Source organism: Heterocephalus glaber, unplaced genomic scaffold (genome assembly GCF_053883595.1).
Source record: "Heterocephalus glaber isolate CG9 unplaced genomic scaffold, H.glaber_assembly_v1.0 deba00001465, whole genome shotgun sequence".
Classification (NCBI taxonomy): Eukaryota; Metazoa; Chordata; class Mammalia; order Rodentia; family Bathyergidae; genus Heterocephalus; species Heterocephalus glaber.
Window position 1 is genome coordinate 11,940,872 of NW_028258312.1, and position 15,388 is coordinate 11,956,259.

The window sequence follows — 15,388 nt, forward strand, 5'->3', positions numbered from 1 at the left end:
AAACGTTTAAAAAAGTAAGTCTAGCATGGAATATTGTTACAAACTGAACTTGTAGTTGACTTTGATATTTTTACCAGGTTCTCAGGAGGCCCCTAGTGGTCTTCTGTCTACCTAAGTTATTTTCTCCAGTGAGATAATCAGTGTCAGAGGACCAAATGGAGGAGTTGCTAAGTTGTGGCCACACAGATAATGGGCATCTGGGGGGTATTCTTATTTTATTTTGTTTCGTTTTTTGTGATCTGAGGAACTGGGGTGAATAACTTCTCAATCTATCAGTGTCCAGAGACCACACATTTGAGAATATGGCTTTGTTTGCCTGATACTGTTTGAAAGCTCAGCTACTCTCTATAGGATTGTTTCTGGGAGACAAGACCATTTGAATCACCAGGGGTGCTCCTTAAAAAATGCATATCTTGGCCCTACCCAGTGTAGTCAACCAAAAACTCTGGGAATGAGACCTAGTTGGCTCTCTTAAAATAAGGACTCCAAATTGATTCCTACCAATACGGAAGTTTGAGATGTTTTCCTATAGGCCATGCCAACTCTGACTTACATCAACTTTGAAGTACTGTGATGGTGATTATTAGAGGAATAAACCCTAATACAATGTCTGTTACTTCATTGCCACTCCTTTATTTAATTTATATAACACCTGGATGAACGTTTAAGGCTGCATAGAAATTTTGAAAAGAATAGACTGCTTTAATAAACTAAGGAAGAAAGCTCAGAACAAAAGATTTTATGCATACAATAATTCAGCCAGTTCAGTGAATGATAAAGTTATTCTTTTAAAACTTCTTCAAATTATATTCACGAGATAATTTAATTAAAAAACTGAATGTTTTCCTTTATGTTTTTAGTAAGTCAATGATGGCCATTGTAAGTATCCAATTTAACACACCACACAAGACATTCAGCTCTTAGTGCTAACAGTCATATCAAACACTTTAAATCCCATCTTCCTTTCCCAAATGCCTATAAACTATATATTAAAAAACAGCTATGCACTTGTCATGCTTTGAAGAGTAGACTAGCCATTCTCAGAGACAATGGTTTCCAACTCCATCTGTATATTAGAACCACCTGGAGAAATTTAAGGACATGACCTACACCTGTCTTCTATTGCAGGCCAGCTACTGTAAATCAAGATCTCTTGTGATAAGCCCAACAGGTTTTTCTTAAATTCCCCAAGTGATTCTACTACGAATCCTCCACTCCTCCAGGACTCTCTCCAGGTCTTACAATCTCTGACTCAACAGATGACACTGAGCTAAGAACCATAATCAGTGGTTAAGACTGCCTGAAGTCAACTTGGGCTATTCAGCTCTAGCCTACCACCTTTAATCAAGCCAGGCTAACAGAGTAAGGGTGCTGTATTAGGACAGGACTGTAATGTCCTGGCAGACTTTCTTTTTCAAAGTCTCCCTTCTTTTAATCTTGTGTGCTTATGTTAAAATACATGCAAGAACAGACCTGTAAAATCCATTTGTCTGCTCTAGGTCTATTGTTGAAGACTTTAATTACACAACATGGTGCTATCTTTTAGAAGACACTTGGGAACTAATTTTTCTGACCTCAATATTACAAATACTAAAAGTTTAATGGACTCATGAATTATGTAAGGAATCAGATTTTACTTAATGAGCTACTAGAAAGTCTCAAGCCAAGCTTGTTCTCCATGAGCAAGTGTAACAGGAATTCTTGGTATCAGCTTTTTATGTTTGTTTTCTCATTTTCTTTCTTGCCTATTGATAAGTCAGCACTTTCATCTTTTTTCTCACCTATTAAGCCACAGTAAAACTGCAAAAGAACACGATTAGGAGTATATATCATTAAAAAAGTGTGGCTAATGGACACAATAATCAACACTGCACTACAAAACATGATTTTGGTGTAAGTCAACTAATTTTCTCAATGTAAGAAAACCTGAGTAAAAACCAAAAGTATTAAACACACTGGACTGGACTAACACTGATATTTTAAATAAAAATTATAAGATAGAATAAACATGTGTCTATACAACAGAAGAGTGCTATTGTGATTCTAAGTTTACTACTGATTTCCTGAAAGGAGCATAAAGAAATGGTCAGAGAGAGGAAAAAAGCTTTTTTTTCATTTGAGAATGATGCCTAAATTAAGCTTTAACAAGTGGGTGAGGTAAGCATATAGAAAATGACAACACTTCAGGGGGTCTTTGGTATCAAATATGAGGGGAGAAGGATTATATTAAATTAGATTTTAAAAAATTATATAGAAGATATTCTAATGTAATTTTTCTATAAAGTACTAAGCATTGTTTTCATGATTAGTCAATGAAATCTGTAATATTCCAACTAATAAGGGAGCTGTTATGAAAATATACAAAAAGTCATTGTGAAGACAGAGTTCTAGAGTCTAATCACTTTAAAATGGAAAACAATCAGGTTTTCATGAAATTACACTGATGTATTATGAAAAAGGTGTTCTAAAAGTAATCTGTAGTCAATGGTAGATACTATCATTGTATCATATAGGTATATAGGAATTTGGGTGAAGTTATTCTTTACAGGGAAACTATTGTAATCTACACTGATAGATTAATTTATATATGTAATTTGAGACATAGTTTTCCTCATAGCTATGATCATATTTATTATAATATTTACTCTCTGATTGAAATACTACAGGAAAAAAATCTTCCATGAATTTTCAAAGAGAATCTGGTTTTATACATGTGCATAAGCTCTTAGGTTGGCTTTTAATTTACATTAGCTACATAAAATTTCTTCTACATTTTATACAGTAGAACATATTTCTTTTGGTTGATGACACTGAGCAAGTTTTACCATATCTGTGGTTCATGTAATTTTTACAAAAGTTGTATACAAAACCCTGCAAATATGTAGAAATTGCAAAATACACTCTGACAGCTAATGCTCTGAAAACACTTTATTACACAAATTACATTCAGATTCTGAAAATAGTGTTCTAACAGTGTAACCATCTAAAAATAAGACATCCCAGGAACACACCAACTGAAGAAGAAATTAAAAAAAGAATTTAAATAGAGACTTTTTTCTTTCTCTTGTTGCAATATAATGTTAGTGATTTTAAAAAAATAGAAGGAGATTTAGCAGCTTTGTCGTCATGTAGCACAAAGTTTCTCTTTACTGCCACAGGCTTAGAATGCTGAACAGGAAAGGCACCAAAGAAAGACACTGGCAATGGGAGTGCTGTTGGGAAAATACTGTGTTCAAGCAGAGAATATGGGGATATTTACATCCACAAAAAAGTCTCAAAAATGTAAAGGAGCAAATCTTCCATCCTTAGATTAGTACTATGATGGAAGAAGAGGATGGTTTCTCTACTCTATGTTGGTGTAAAGACAATGGCACTGTCATGAATTTCTAGGAAATTCCTTAACCAGAAACAGAAGTTAACTTAATGAAAACAAAGTAAATAAAATGTGTACTGTCCCACATAGACTAGTACTGTTTACAATTAAATGCACAAAACTTTAAACGTGCTGAAGGGAAAGGAATCTGGCATTCTTGATAAATCTCACTCAAACTCAAAGCTTGGTTTTCAGGAGGCTGAAGGTGCTGGCTTGGGCAGAGGTGCCGAATACTCCTCTTCGGATTCACTTCCATCATCCTCCTCTTTCTCTTGGTCACTGCCCTCAGTGCTAAGGCGATCAAACCCTTTTCGGCTGTAGCCCTTACGGCTTGCAAAGAAATTTCCAAGGTTTAAGCCTCCACTTCCCTTTCCTGAAGAAATCAAACCATAAAACAATGAAGTAAAGTTTACACAAATGAGTCTCAGTCTCCTTGTAAATTCTTAAGTGGTCAACAGAGTCAGAAGTTGGAGTTGGGAAATGGTAAATAAAAGAAAGAGTGACAGAAGGGTAGATAAAGAAGCTTATGGTTATTACTCTACAAACTTATTTAAAAATAAGAACAAACACAGCCTCCCTCTCCCAAGATTATGTCCCTTTCCCCCAGAGGACTTGTTATTTCACTGGTGTGTTTTTAGAATTTTCTGCAGTGCTGAGGCTGGAGCCCAGTAGTGGCTATGTATTTCTGCAGGAATATTTCAGATTTAGTTTTCACCTCCTGCTCGCCTGACTCTCTGGAATTGGCATCCCTCGAGTAGCTCTTCATTCCGATGTCATATGAAAAGGTCATCTTCACTATGACAAGCAGTGACATGCTGACAGGACTGACCGAAAATTTATAGAAGACAAATGAAACCAGATAGAAGGTAGGGGAAGAGAACTGGACAATAAAGAATGGCAAAGTGGAAAAAATAAAGCCAAAAATGTGCTGCCAGAGGCACACATTCAGTCTAGTTTATGGTTTGCATTCTGCATTTACACTGGGGGATGCTATGCTGCATCCCAGGTGTTTAATTTTCAGAGACAAAATATGAAATATCCCCTTGCTCTTTAAAAGACATGTGCCTGTTGACTTTGAACCAAATATGAAGAATTTTTAAAGGTCACAGGCATACCTCTAAATCTTCCCAGCACTCTTCCTGAACTTGCCTCGAGTTTGTGTTCAGAATCTGTTAAAAAAAAAAGGCAGATTTGAAAGTAAGTCCTAATGACTCTCTTCAATCCATGGAGTCAACCTTTCAACATAAAATCAAGGGCTCATAAATGATTAGGAAGGCTTGGTTCTTGTCTACTTGTAATTCTAAAAAAAAAGGACAATATAGTATTGAAAGTAATCGGGGCCTGAGATGTATACATATTGAGATGTATATAAGGGTTTCAGTCCTGGCTGTGTCTCTTACTCTGCAGTATTGATAAATTCCCTGAGCCTCATTTTCTTCTCTGGGGAAGAGGGATCAATGACAATATCTATCTCTGCATGTGATATGCTTAGAACAGTGCCTGATACATATACAGTAAATGCTCAATATATTTGTGTTAGGATAGTATTAAGTTACCAATATTGTGTAAATATTTAGAAACTGTGGTTACGACAATTTAGGAATGTCTGTGTTAGGCTTTACTCTTTCTATTGGGAACAGGATGGACCCTGCTTGAGAAAGCACTGGGTCCATGTACATCATTCCCGTTTACAACATGAAAGCCTGAGTGCTTTCCAAGTGCATACAGTGATCTAAAAGCCCTCCACGGGGCTGCTATCTTCATGAAGAATCAATTCTCTTGTGAGGAGACATCCCTCCTGTAAGACTCCACTTTTCCCCTGCCACGGATCTCCCTGCACTCTTTTCTTGGCTTCCACTGCTCTCTCAAGGGCTACGGTGAGGGGAGCCAGGCTCAGGGTGCCTCTGTTAAGTCTCTCACCTCAGGAGGAGGCAGCATCCTGAAGAGGTTAACAGGCAGATAGTGGGGAGATAGAAGAGTAGATGGGGAATGAAATAGGCAAGAAGGGAAAAAAGATTGGTGATTGTTAGAAAGCCAAAAATCACAGCCAGATCCACAAGGAGGCAGGCAAGTCCTCGCTCAGTTTTGTACAACCCTTCAGTCTGGCTCAGGGTCTGTCATGGGACATCAGTGGAAGACATGCGAGGACTGAAACAATGAGGGTCCTTTCGAAGGGTTTCCAAAAACCTTAGCACAGGTAAGGCTTTTCAGAAAAAATAATGAGTAAAAGTGAGAGGCTGCTGATCTACTACTTTTAGAATTAAATGCATTAAACTAAACCTTAACTAAACCACACCAAATGCAACTGTGTTAAATAAAACATAGATGAAAATGGTGATTTCATGTGGTTCAAGCTTCCCAACAGATTTCTGTAAAGTTGGCACTACCTGACAGTACCATGTCACTCCCTCCCTCCAGTTTGGGATGGGTACCATGGCTTGCCATCTGTCCCCAAGCCCAGTGTGCTCCTAATATTCTGTGTATTTACTGCCATGCTCACCACTCTCTATTTTAGCTTTTATATATAAGTAACCTTTCTTTCATGTGTCTTCTATTCTGTGAACTCCATTTGTTTATTCATTCATTCTTTCAACAATTATTTATTGAATCCCTAGTGCAAAGGACTTTCATTTGTGCTAGGGACATATCAATAAACAAAGCATACAGGATCCTTGCTCTCTTGAAACTTCTAACTCCATGGAGAAAATAACTATTTTTCTTTGCCCTTGTTTTGATGATAGTTTCCCATCTATACGAGTGGCTCAATGTAAGTCCTTTCTGGGAAGAGTTATCTGTAGTCTTGCAAAGATTTATGGCGGCAGATGAGCAGCAATAGAAAGTCCAAGAAAAATTCCCTTTCACAGCTTATTAAATTGAGCTCTCTGTTTTGTTTTTGTGTATTTTTCTATGTCAGGGTTTTGCCATGGGCAGTGAATCCCTGCTATGGCTGCCCTGACCTGAAACAGGATCAGATGCTGTTTCTTGATCAAATGCTACCTCTCATGCTGGTCCTCAGATTCCTTCCTAGATGCAGCTGTAGACTCTTCTTGCCTGAGGACCATGGGACATAGCCAAGGGACTGCTACTGAGAGGTGGGAAACAAGGGATGTGTTGTTTATTTATTTGGATGTCTTGAAAGAAACTCAGTGCCTGAATCCTAAACTGTGATAATGTTATAAGATGCTAACTGAACTGGTTTAGGGAGAATAAGTAACTTGCCCAACGTCATGTGGCTAGGGACTATGGCCAGTCCGATGGGTAAAAGTACACCTCAAAATAACTGACCCAAGAACTTTGAGGACCAGCCTACTGCTAACAGCAAGAACACCCTTCTCCTCCCTGATTCATCCCTTAATTTCTACTGATTCTACTATCTACACAGTCTTATTTGGAGATATTAACTTACGCCAATTAACTTATGTTTACTCCAGTTGCTAAAGGCAACGTTAAAGTTGTATTAAAATTTAACTATCCAAATCCCAGGGGCTCCAGACATTTTTCCTTTTGAGATATTAATTACAGATGATAAGTGAAACATAGACAATGATGTCAAAAAAAGGTAGGATCATTAAAAGCAAATAAAACAATAAAGACACTGAAAAAAAAACCCACAACCAAACTCCTGAGGATAATAAGGCCAAACATTTTTCAAAGGCAGGTTCCCAGCTCAAGGGGCTCATTTTACTTGCCTCCAAAGGCCCTTGATTTTTTCCACCGAATAAATATGGCAATGACCAGCAGGACAACCACCGGAATAACCAGAAGGGTTGTAATGAGAACCACGGACACTCCCGAGCCCGGCTCTGTGATGAGTTTTTGTTTCTCTTGCATCTTCTGCAATTCTGAGGAGCTGGGTTTGTTCTCCATTTTGCTTTCAACAACTGCCTCAGGTTCTTCAGGGAAAGAAGAGTTCACAATATTCAACTGACTCAAAGATTCCAAAACCCTCTCACCCGTCCCTGCCCAGTCAAAGCACTACTTGTTCACAGAGACCTTTTTGGGTCCAGTGCATGTGGGCTTCATGCTTCAATGTCTGAATCTACCAGGTTGGCAGCAGATATTAGAATTAGTTGTTTTCACAGAATGATCTTTTTACCTTCAAAATGGATTTCATTGGTTCTACCTTTAGTTCCTTCTTTAACTGTAACTTCACAAAATATATATCCTTCTTTCACATTTTTCCAAAGTTCAACTCACAGGCAGCAATGTGGAGGGGAAAGAATTGGTGTGCATACTGGAATCAAACCTAAGCTCAAATCCCATTTCTTCTGTATACTAGCTGTATAACTTTGGGCAAGTTACTTAAATTATCTGGGGCTTAGTAATCTCATTTGTAAAAGTTTGATAATAATATCTTCTCCATAAAACTGTTCTATGTAAATGTCTGTCATAAAGAAGGAGCTTAAGTATTTGTTTCTTTATACATTTGGTTTATGAATTTCTTTCATGTTCAATGAATTTTCAATACTTTGCATGCATAGTTGCACACACCAATTCTTGGATTACGAAGAGAAAAAAAGAGCTGTGTCCTTTGCAGTTTCTTTCATATAGCTCTCAGCAAAATATAACTGCACAAAAATGCAGTGTCTGTCCTTTTCCTGGTGATAGAAATAATTCTGTCATATCTGTACTGGGTAGTATCAGGCCTAAAGTACTATTTGAGAAGCTCATGTAATAAAACTATACAAGTTACTTCAGGGATTTTTTTTAAGATTTTTTTTTTTATTTTTTGGCACCGGGGATCGAACTCGGGACCTTGTGCTTGCAAGGCAGGCGCCAGAACCACTGAGCTAAATCCCTGGCCCTAAAATTTATCCAATTAGATTTTTTTGTGTGTGTGGACCGGGGATCGAACTCCGGTCCTTGAGTTTGCGCAGCAGGCGGCAAAACCACTGAGCTAAAGCCCCGGCCCTACTTCAGGGATCTTAATAACTACTAATCCAAAAACGAGATTGGGTCTTGAGACATTCTTGCCCCTAAGAAGCACATGTATGTTTGTACAGAAACCACAGTGTTCAAAGGCTGATATAAAGTTTTTTTCCAGGCTAAAGGTTATAACCATGTTTGCCAAAAGGCTCACAAAGTTTCTGAGATTTTTATTTCTTGGTGTATCCTTCCCCCCTACAATACAGAGTTATGGCTTGTGTCTAGATGTCCCCCCAAAGCCTCATACACTCATAGATTGGGCTTTTCAGAGCTGGCTGGATCTAGGGTGTGTGATACTGGGAGTGAGGTGTGTGGCACTAAATTAGTCCACTAACTGGGATTAGCATAGTTCTAGGGGTGGATAGTGGAAGCTCCACCCTGGATGTGGGTGGCACCAATCAATAGACCTGCAGCCTAGATGGAATATAAAGACAGAGAGGAAGGCTGGCTGGCTGCTGTTGCTGCTGCTTGCTGCCTCCTGCCTGCGCGGCCATGTCATGAACTATTTGTCCTCTGTCATGCCTCTCTGCCATGCCACCCTGCCTTAGAGCAAGCTGACTATGAACTGAAACATCTACAAACTGTAAGCTGAAATAAACCCTTCGTCCTTTAACGTTGGGTGGCAGATATTTTGTCTCAGCAACAAGAAAACTAACGAAGACAAGTCTCATGGAGATTTTGACAAAAAGGCAAGGCTGGATGGTATAACACATTCTGGGAAATCTGTGATTAATGTTTAATACACATAGGTTTAGTTTAATAGCTTGCTGTATCCTCCTCTACGGAGATGTTTCTCAAATTACTTAAAACACTGTAAATACAATTTCTGGTACAAGCAATTGGCAGGTAGGATATGTTGCTTCAATGTCCTGAACCAGGTTCCATTACAGTCTCCATTCATCTATTGAGCATCCACACTGTCAGGTATTGCTTTCCTTTAATCTTCACACCAAACCTATGAGCAGGCCCTATTATCATTACCATTTTGCAGATGGCCTCAAAGGCCTGATATCCTTTCCTGTATTATAGAAAAGAGGAGAACATGCTTTCTTTTCTTTTATCTACTCACACAGCTTTAACAACCTGCAGGGGAGGGAAGGAAAGGACTGGTTTGGAGACTTGAGACTTGAAATTTAACCTTACTAAGCCTCAGTTTCTAAGAGGAGTATAAGTGATTCCTGGTCTTTCTGATCACTATTTTATCTTTTTCTTCATTATTATAGAAAAGGTATTCAAAATGTTCTGTATTTAAACTTAGTCTGTGTTGAAGCAGACAGAAACAATAAATTACATCATGGAATTAAAGAAAACACAAGCCAGAGATGTAACTTGATATTCAAGAACTGCTGTTTTTGGAAGGAGTCTATTTTTATTTGAAGGTAAATATTGTTAAGCCATTAATTAGTATTTTTTACCTATCATTTGTACCTAATACAAATTTATTTGGGTTTATATGCATTTATTTGTACCTAATACAATGATCGTGCCAGCTCAGCTGGTTTCTTTGATAAGATTGAGTCAGGAATGAGCTCTCTTGAATAGAAAGAACTGTGAGTGATATAGGTGACAGACTAAAAGAATCAGTTTAACATTCATGGAAAGTGTGATGGGCAAGACAATGAACTTGCTAAGATACACACACCCTACTTTAGGAATTCTTGTTTTCCACACCACTTCTTGTATTTTGAGTGTCATCTACTAAAAATACTTGAACATTCTAACTTTTGGAACAAGCTGCTGTATGTTTAAGATTTAAAAGACACTCTATATTTCTTGAAAAGTAAGTTAATATTTAGGATGCCTTAGTCTTAAAAAAGCAACATTGCTGCTATTCTCAGGGTCCTTTACTCAGGTGGAATAAAGAGGTTAAAACAATAGATATTATTTAAGAATCTCAGAATTCAACTCAAATCCAAATTGTGCCACTTTCACTCTGTATCCTAAATTTTAATTAAAAACCTCATTAACTTGGAGAATTCCTGATGAATGAGAAGTGAAGGCACGCTGTCATTAGTCAGGACATAGGGTTTCTGGGAGATACAGGGGTACTGAACATGCTGATTTTTATCATATGAGGTGACAGATGTATTTTATTTAGAACAAAAATGTCTTAAAATCTTACACTATAATAAGCTCTTCGAGCATTTCTACAGATATTTGGAAATACACATATTTTGACAAGCCGATGTGTAAAAAGTTTTTTTTTTTCTTTAAAGCAATGCATTTAAAAAGGGAGGCTAGCTGCATCCCTGTGTGACTGTATACTCGATATGCTTATAAGCACATTTCTCTGAAGGACCTGGAATAGCTGGAGAGGAGGCTCATTCTTAGTCCACCAACACAGCAATTACAACCCAATTCACCACAGACAATTGTGGGGTGAGGGTTTAGATGGCGTGCTAGTGAGCCTCAGTTTGGGAGACACAAAAAGTACGTGTAACAAACGAGATCACTCTCTTTTAATGCCATGTGCTTCCCTATCATGTGTTGCTCTCTATAAGTCTCAGAAGCTAATCATATGAAGGAGTTTTTTTGTTTTAATTTTCTTGAAACTGATTCACATCATAATTTTTTTATTAGGAGATGGGGTATACAAAAGCTATGTTTTTGGTGGGATAGCTGCTTTATCTCTAGTAACTTTATTTAAACATTTAAATCCCTTTCCTAAATTTTTTTTTTATAATCTCAAATTCTCTTATTCCTGAAAATCCCTTAGGACACAGGCTCCAAAACGCTGTTATTACTGATCAGTGATGGACCATTCACAATAGAAACAAGTGTCATCGAAGGCAGGTTTTAAATGGACATGCATCATAGGACTGTTCTATCCGGTATGGAGTTCCTCACTCTCTGCTGTAAAGGTTAGTGTCAATTAAGTTTCATGATTTTGATAAAAGATAAGCTCTAGAAATCTAGCATGACTTAGAATATAATCTCACAAAAAAGGTTTGATGAACTGTATGGGTTCATAGAAGAATAGAGTCACTTCATCTAAGTTGGAGTATTCCAATTAAAATTGGCCTGTCATGGTAAGGAAACTCAATAAAATCTATTATTAGAATGGCTGGCTTTGGCCACAAAAACAAAACGTTTTCTGACCAAATAGACTCAGTGGTGTGCACTGAGGAAAGAGGACAGGGCCTGTAGGACAGCATTCTTCATCCTGCAGTGACTGCCAAGATGAGGTCAGCATGGTTGGGGTGTTCTCAGCAGGCCAACCAGCACAACCAAGAATTGTTGGGTGGGATCTATGTACGCAGAAATAGTTTGAGACCATTTTGAAATCCTAGAGATCTCAGAATAAAGCACAACCATTCCCAACCTGTATTTCTCGGAGGCATTTACAGTGAATGAACTGGCGGGATCAATCTCTCTTCCTCAGTATAGCAGTAGTGGCTAGGAATACAGCATTCCACAGCAAACAAATTTAAAAACTGGCTCTAAGGTGGGAGTAATGGTTCACATCCAATACCCCAGGACTCTGAGGCAGGAGGATGAGAATTTCCATCTCAGCCTGGATAATTCACTGACTTAACGAAATCCTGTCTCAAAATTTAAAAATTAGTTTTTAAAAAGCTGGATATGTAGGTCAGTGTGAAGATCCTGGGTCCAATCCCCAGGACCTCAAGAACAAACAAACAAACAAACAGGTGGGTCTAATACTTAATATCTAGTAATTCTGATCCCCAATTTCTTCCTATGTAAAATGGGATAATAGTGCCTAGCACATGGTTGGTGTAAAGATTAAACTTGATAATTTTCACACAGCCCATTGTCTGCACTATGTAAGTGACAGGCATTATTAACAATATTTTTTCTTACATCTTTTTTTAGGACAAACATAGCTTCTCAATAATTCTATATGTACCAATGATACAAAACTAGAATATCTGGAACCTTCTTTAGTATATGAATGTGCTGCGAATGCCACTCAGTAATGTCAACTAGATAGAATCTCTACAAATGCCAAACAATTGGTATTTATTTATGTTTTAATATTATCTTACCCCTTTCAACTTTGAGCCAGTTATATTTTATCTGCCTACATAAAATACCTAAACTCTCTCTTGGTTCTTGCTTCTTTTCATCTCTTTTCAACCTGCTTTCATGAGAAAGGAAAACAAGTAAGCCTAGGGTTAAGTTTGAATATCTAGGTGAATCATTAATAAAACAACTAATAATGGAATTGTTCTGTTACTTAAATATTAGGAGTATTTAATGAGAAACACTGTGAGTTCCTAACTCTAAGTGACATGTCAATACCCCGAAGATAGTAAAAAATGTACAAATATAAACTGATTCTAGGAAAGGGAGAAAATAATTTGACAGGGATTACAAATGAACCCAGCAGTTGATTACCAGTAGCTAAATATCATTTCCCCATTCCTGATGTTGGATCTCAGTGATGTACTTATTTGCATATACACAAATGTGTGTGTATTATCTCTCTCATGCTTTATATTGGCTGTAAGTGTCTTGTGGTTAGGAACAGTTCCAATTCCCTTAGAGCTATTATAGTGCTTTTCTTATAGAATACCTCAATAAATCTTGGGGGAGACATGGTGCTAGGATACGAACTTAGGAAACAGCTAATTTTTTCTACATCCTGATAGCATTAATTCACCAAAGTTATTTTTCAATCGTTTATATTAAAGCCCATTAAGAAAAGGCCTTTCCCATTACATTGAACACCATTTTTCTGTTTGCTTGAGGTTAAGTACTTCTAAGGGTGACTGGATGACTTTTATCCTCTCTAAATGGGTCTGGCTTATTAGTTATAGACTTCTTATATCCTCAATCACATTCCATCACTTGAAATCAGTGATTTAAGATCCTTATGACTACTCCATTTTTCAGAAAAAGAGTGGCGACAGGCAGGTTTAAAGACAGCATACAGAGAAGTCATGGATAATTTATCAGATTATATTTTTTAGATTGATAATTTTAAAAAGTTGTAATAAAGAGCCATAAAATAATTCAACACAAATAGCCTATGGTTTCACAGTTATAACAGAATTTGACTAACCTTTGATTTCCTGGACCTCGATGCCAGCCTTTTTAACTGATCGATGTTCTATTTCTGTAACATAGCACAGAAAGGAGAAAATCAGAATCTTCAAAAAGAACATTTGAGAACTTAACTTTGTTTTGACTTTACTCTTATTTAATAGAAAATATTCCCTAATCCATCGAATGCATTATTATATTAAGAAACAGTTAAACACAAACTACTAATTAGGGATCAGGTGTATGAATCCTGGGTAAAATCTTCTGGAGAAAGATGAAATATTTCTAAGAACTTTATAAATGAACTTTTCCTGTTTGAGTTTATAATACCGTATTAGTTCTGAAATACCAAATAGTTCTGTTTTCATGTGGCAGTATCTTAGATTGACTACCAATTTTTGCCACTTTGAGTCACCAGTATTTAGTTGACATAATGGATTTGACTAAATATTAGAATGCAAATACAAAGGATACTTGTACTCCAATGGCAGTCTTACTGTGCCAGAGGTACTGTTTTTCAGATTTATAGTGCTGTGAGTTATTCAGAGGGTTCTTTAATTTTGAAGTTGTATGCTATATTGCAGTGCTTTTTAATTAGGGTTGGTATCAAAGTTACTTGGGAAGACTTTCCAAAATACACATATTATAATTTCTTTTCTCTGTGCTCGCTTTGGCAGCACATATACTATAATTTCTTTTCTTTCTATAGGTCTTAAGGGGACTGACCATGTGTATTTTGAAAATCTTCCCTAGGTATGACTGCTAATCCTGCCATGTCAACTTGACTGGATTAAGGAACATCCAGGAAATTAGATACACTTTTGGGTATGCCTGAGTGTATCATGGAGGCATGACCTTGGGCAATATATATCTGGTACTTTTCCCCTTCCTCTCTGGTGCTGCTCCTCTGCTCTGCTTCCTGGCCACCATGAACTAAGCATCTTTGCTCTGCCACATCTTTCTGCATGGTGCTTCTGCCTTGAATCCAGTAAACCATGGACTGAATGCCTTAAAACCATGAGCCAAATTGAACTTCTTCTTTAAGTTGTGTGTGTTGGGTATTGTGACCCAGTGGCAAGAAAATAACTAATGCACCAATTGATTCAGATGTAATCTTTGTTGAATGTCACCCACTAGGATGGTAGAAATGCCTTAGCCTGGAACCTTGGTCAGTTTAAGAGTCATATATTTATCTGAAAAAGAAAGCTGTTCTATTTCTGAAGTCTTTTCCACCTTTTAAGATTAATCACTTTTTTGTTGTTGTTCTAAATATCCTGGAGATAAGTCATGCATTTGGGGATTACTCACTTTTCTTTTTTTGTCTGCCCACACTCACAGGATCCTTTTTGAAGCCACAAATAGTGAAAGGAACATTTTCAGGGGAAATGTAATGCTACTTCTCTGGCAGAATTGTCCATAGGCACCCATATACATTCTACTGGAACTGGGTCCTTCTTTCTAAATAGCGAAAGTTACTCAAAAGACAATTCTGAACATAGCCATACCAATTTGGGCTCCTAGACCTAGCTTGTATCTGATTAGAGAATTTAGACTCCCGATTTTACTTTCTTTTTTTTAAATTTGGCTTTCTTTCCTTATTATAATTTGTATTTTTCTTGTTATAGTTAATATTTCTTTTCCATACTCAATTCTTTCCCTTATCCCCACTTTCTCCTATTGTTTAGACACAGCCACATTTAAAAAACATTTCTGGATATTGAAGTTTGTGGCCAAGTGACATTTAGTGCACTTCAATTTAAAAAACTTGTGGTTTTTAGCTAGTAATCAAGGGCTAGGTTAGTACGCTTTCTACAGATTAGAAATAATATCCAAACTGGAAGTTTAAAAATTCCAAAACTAGATAGAGCAAATCTCTCCCCAGACAAAATTTTGAGTTACATGAAAATAGAGCAATTCAGTATTTAGGGAAAGTTGAAACCTACACGGAGAATGCAAGTGCTTCCTGTTTGGGTTAGTATGTGTCTGACACAGATACTGGCATGCCTAGATGCTCAGCAGCTACCGAGAGCTGAAGAGCCACATGGGGTGTGATACCACGTGCAAACTTGTCAGCTCTCTGCC

The 15,388-nt window shown here is 37.3% G+C and overlaps 1 protein-coding gene across 7 annotated transcripts in view; it reads right to left on the bottom strand.

Annotated features, from left to right (window-relative positions):
* Window positions 1-2,910: 2,910 nt before the first annotated feature.
* The window catches only part of Pam (peptidylglycine alpha-amidating monooxygenase), a 326,641-nt gene continuing 314,163 nt past the window's right edge, over window positions 2,911-15,388 (bottom strand). For 5 of the 7 annotated variants that reach the window (XM_021255825.2, XM_087180703.1, XM_021255821.2 and 2 more), the window contains 4 exons: window positions 13,326-13,379; window positions 7,063-7,266; window positions 4,489-4,542; window positions 2,911-3,746 (listed from right to left, as the gene is read on the bottom strand). In XM_021255825.2, the coding sequence (XP_021111484.1) occupies window positions 3,565-3,746; window positions 4,489-4,542; window positions 7,063-7,266; window positions 13,326-13,379 (494 nt within the window). In that variant the 3' untranslated portion in view covers window positions 2,911-3,564. The remainder of the gene's footprint in view (window positions 3,747-4,488; window positions 4,543-7,062; window positions 7,267-13,325; window positions 13,380-15,388) is intronic. The other 2 variants (XM_087180704.1, XM_087180702.1) reach the window with 1 other exon arrangement.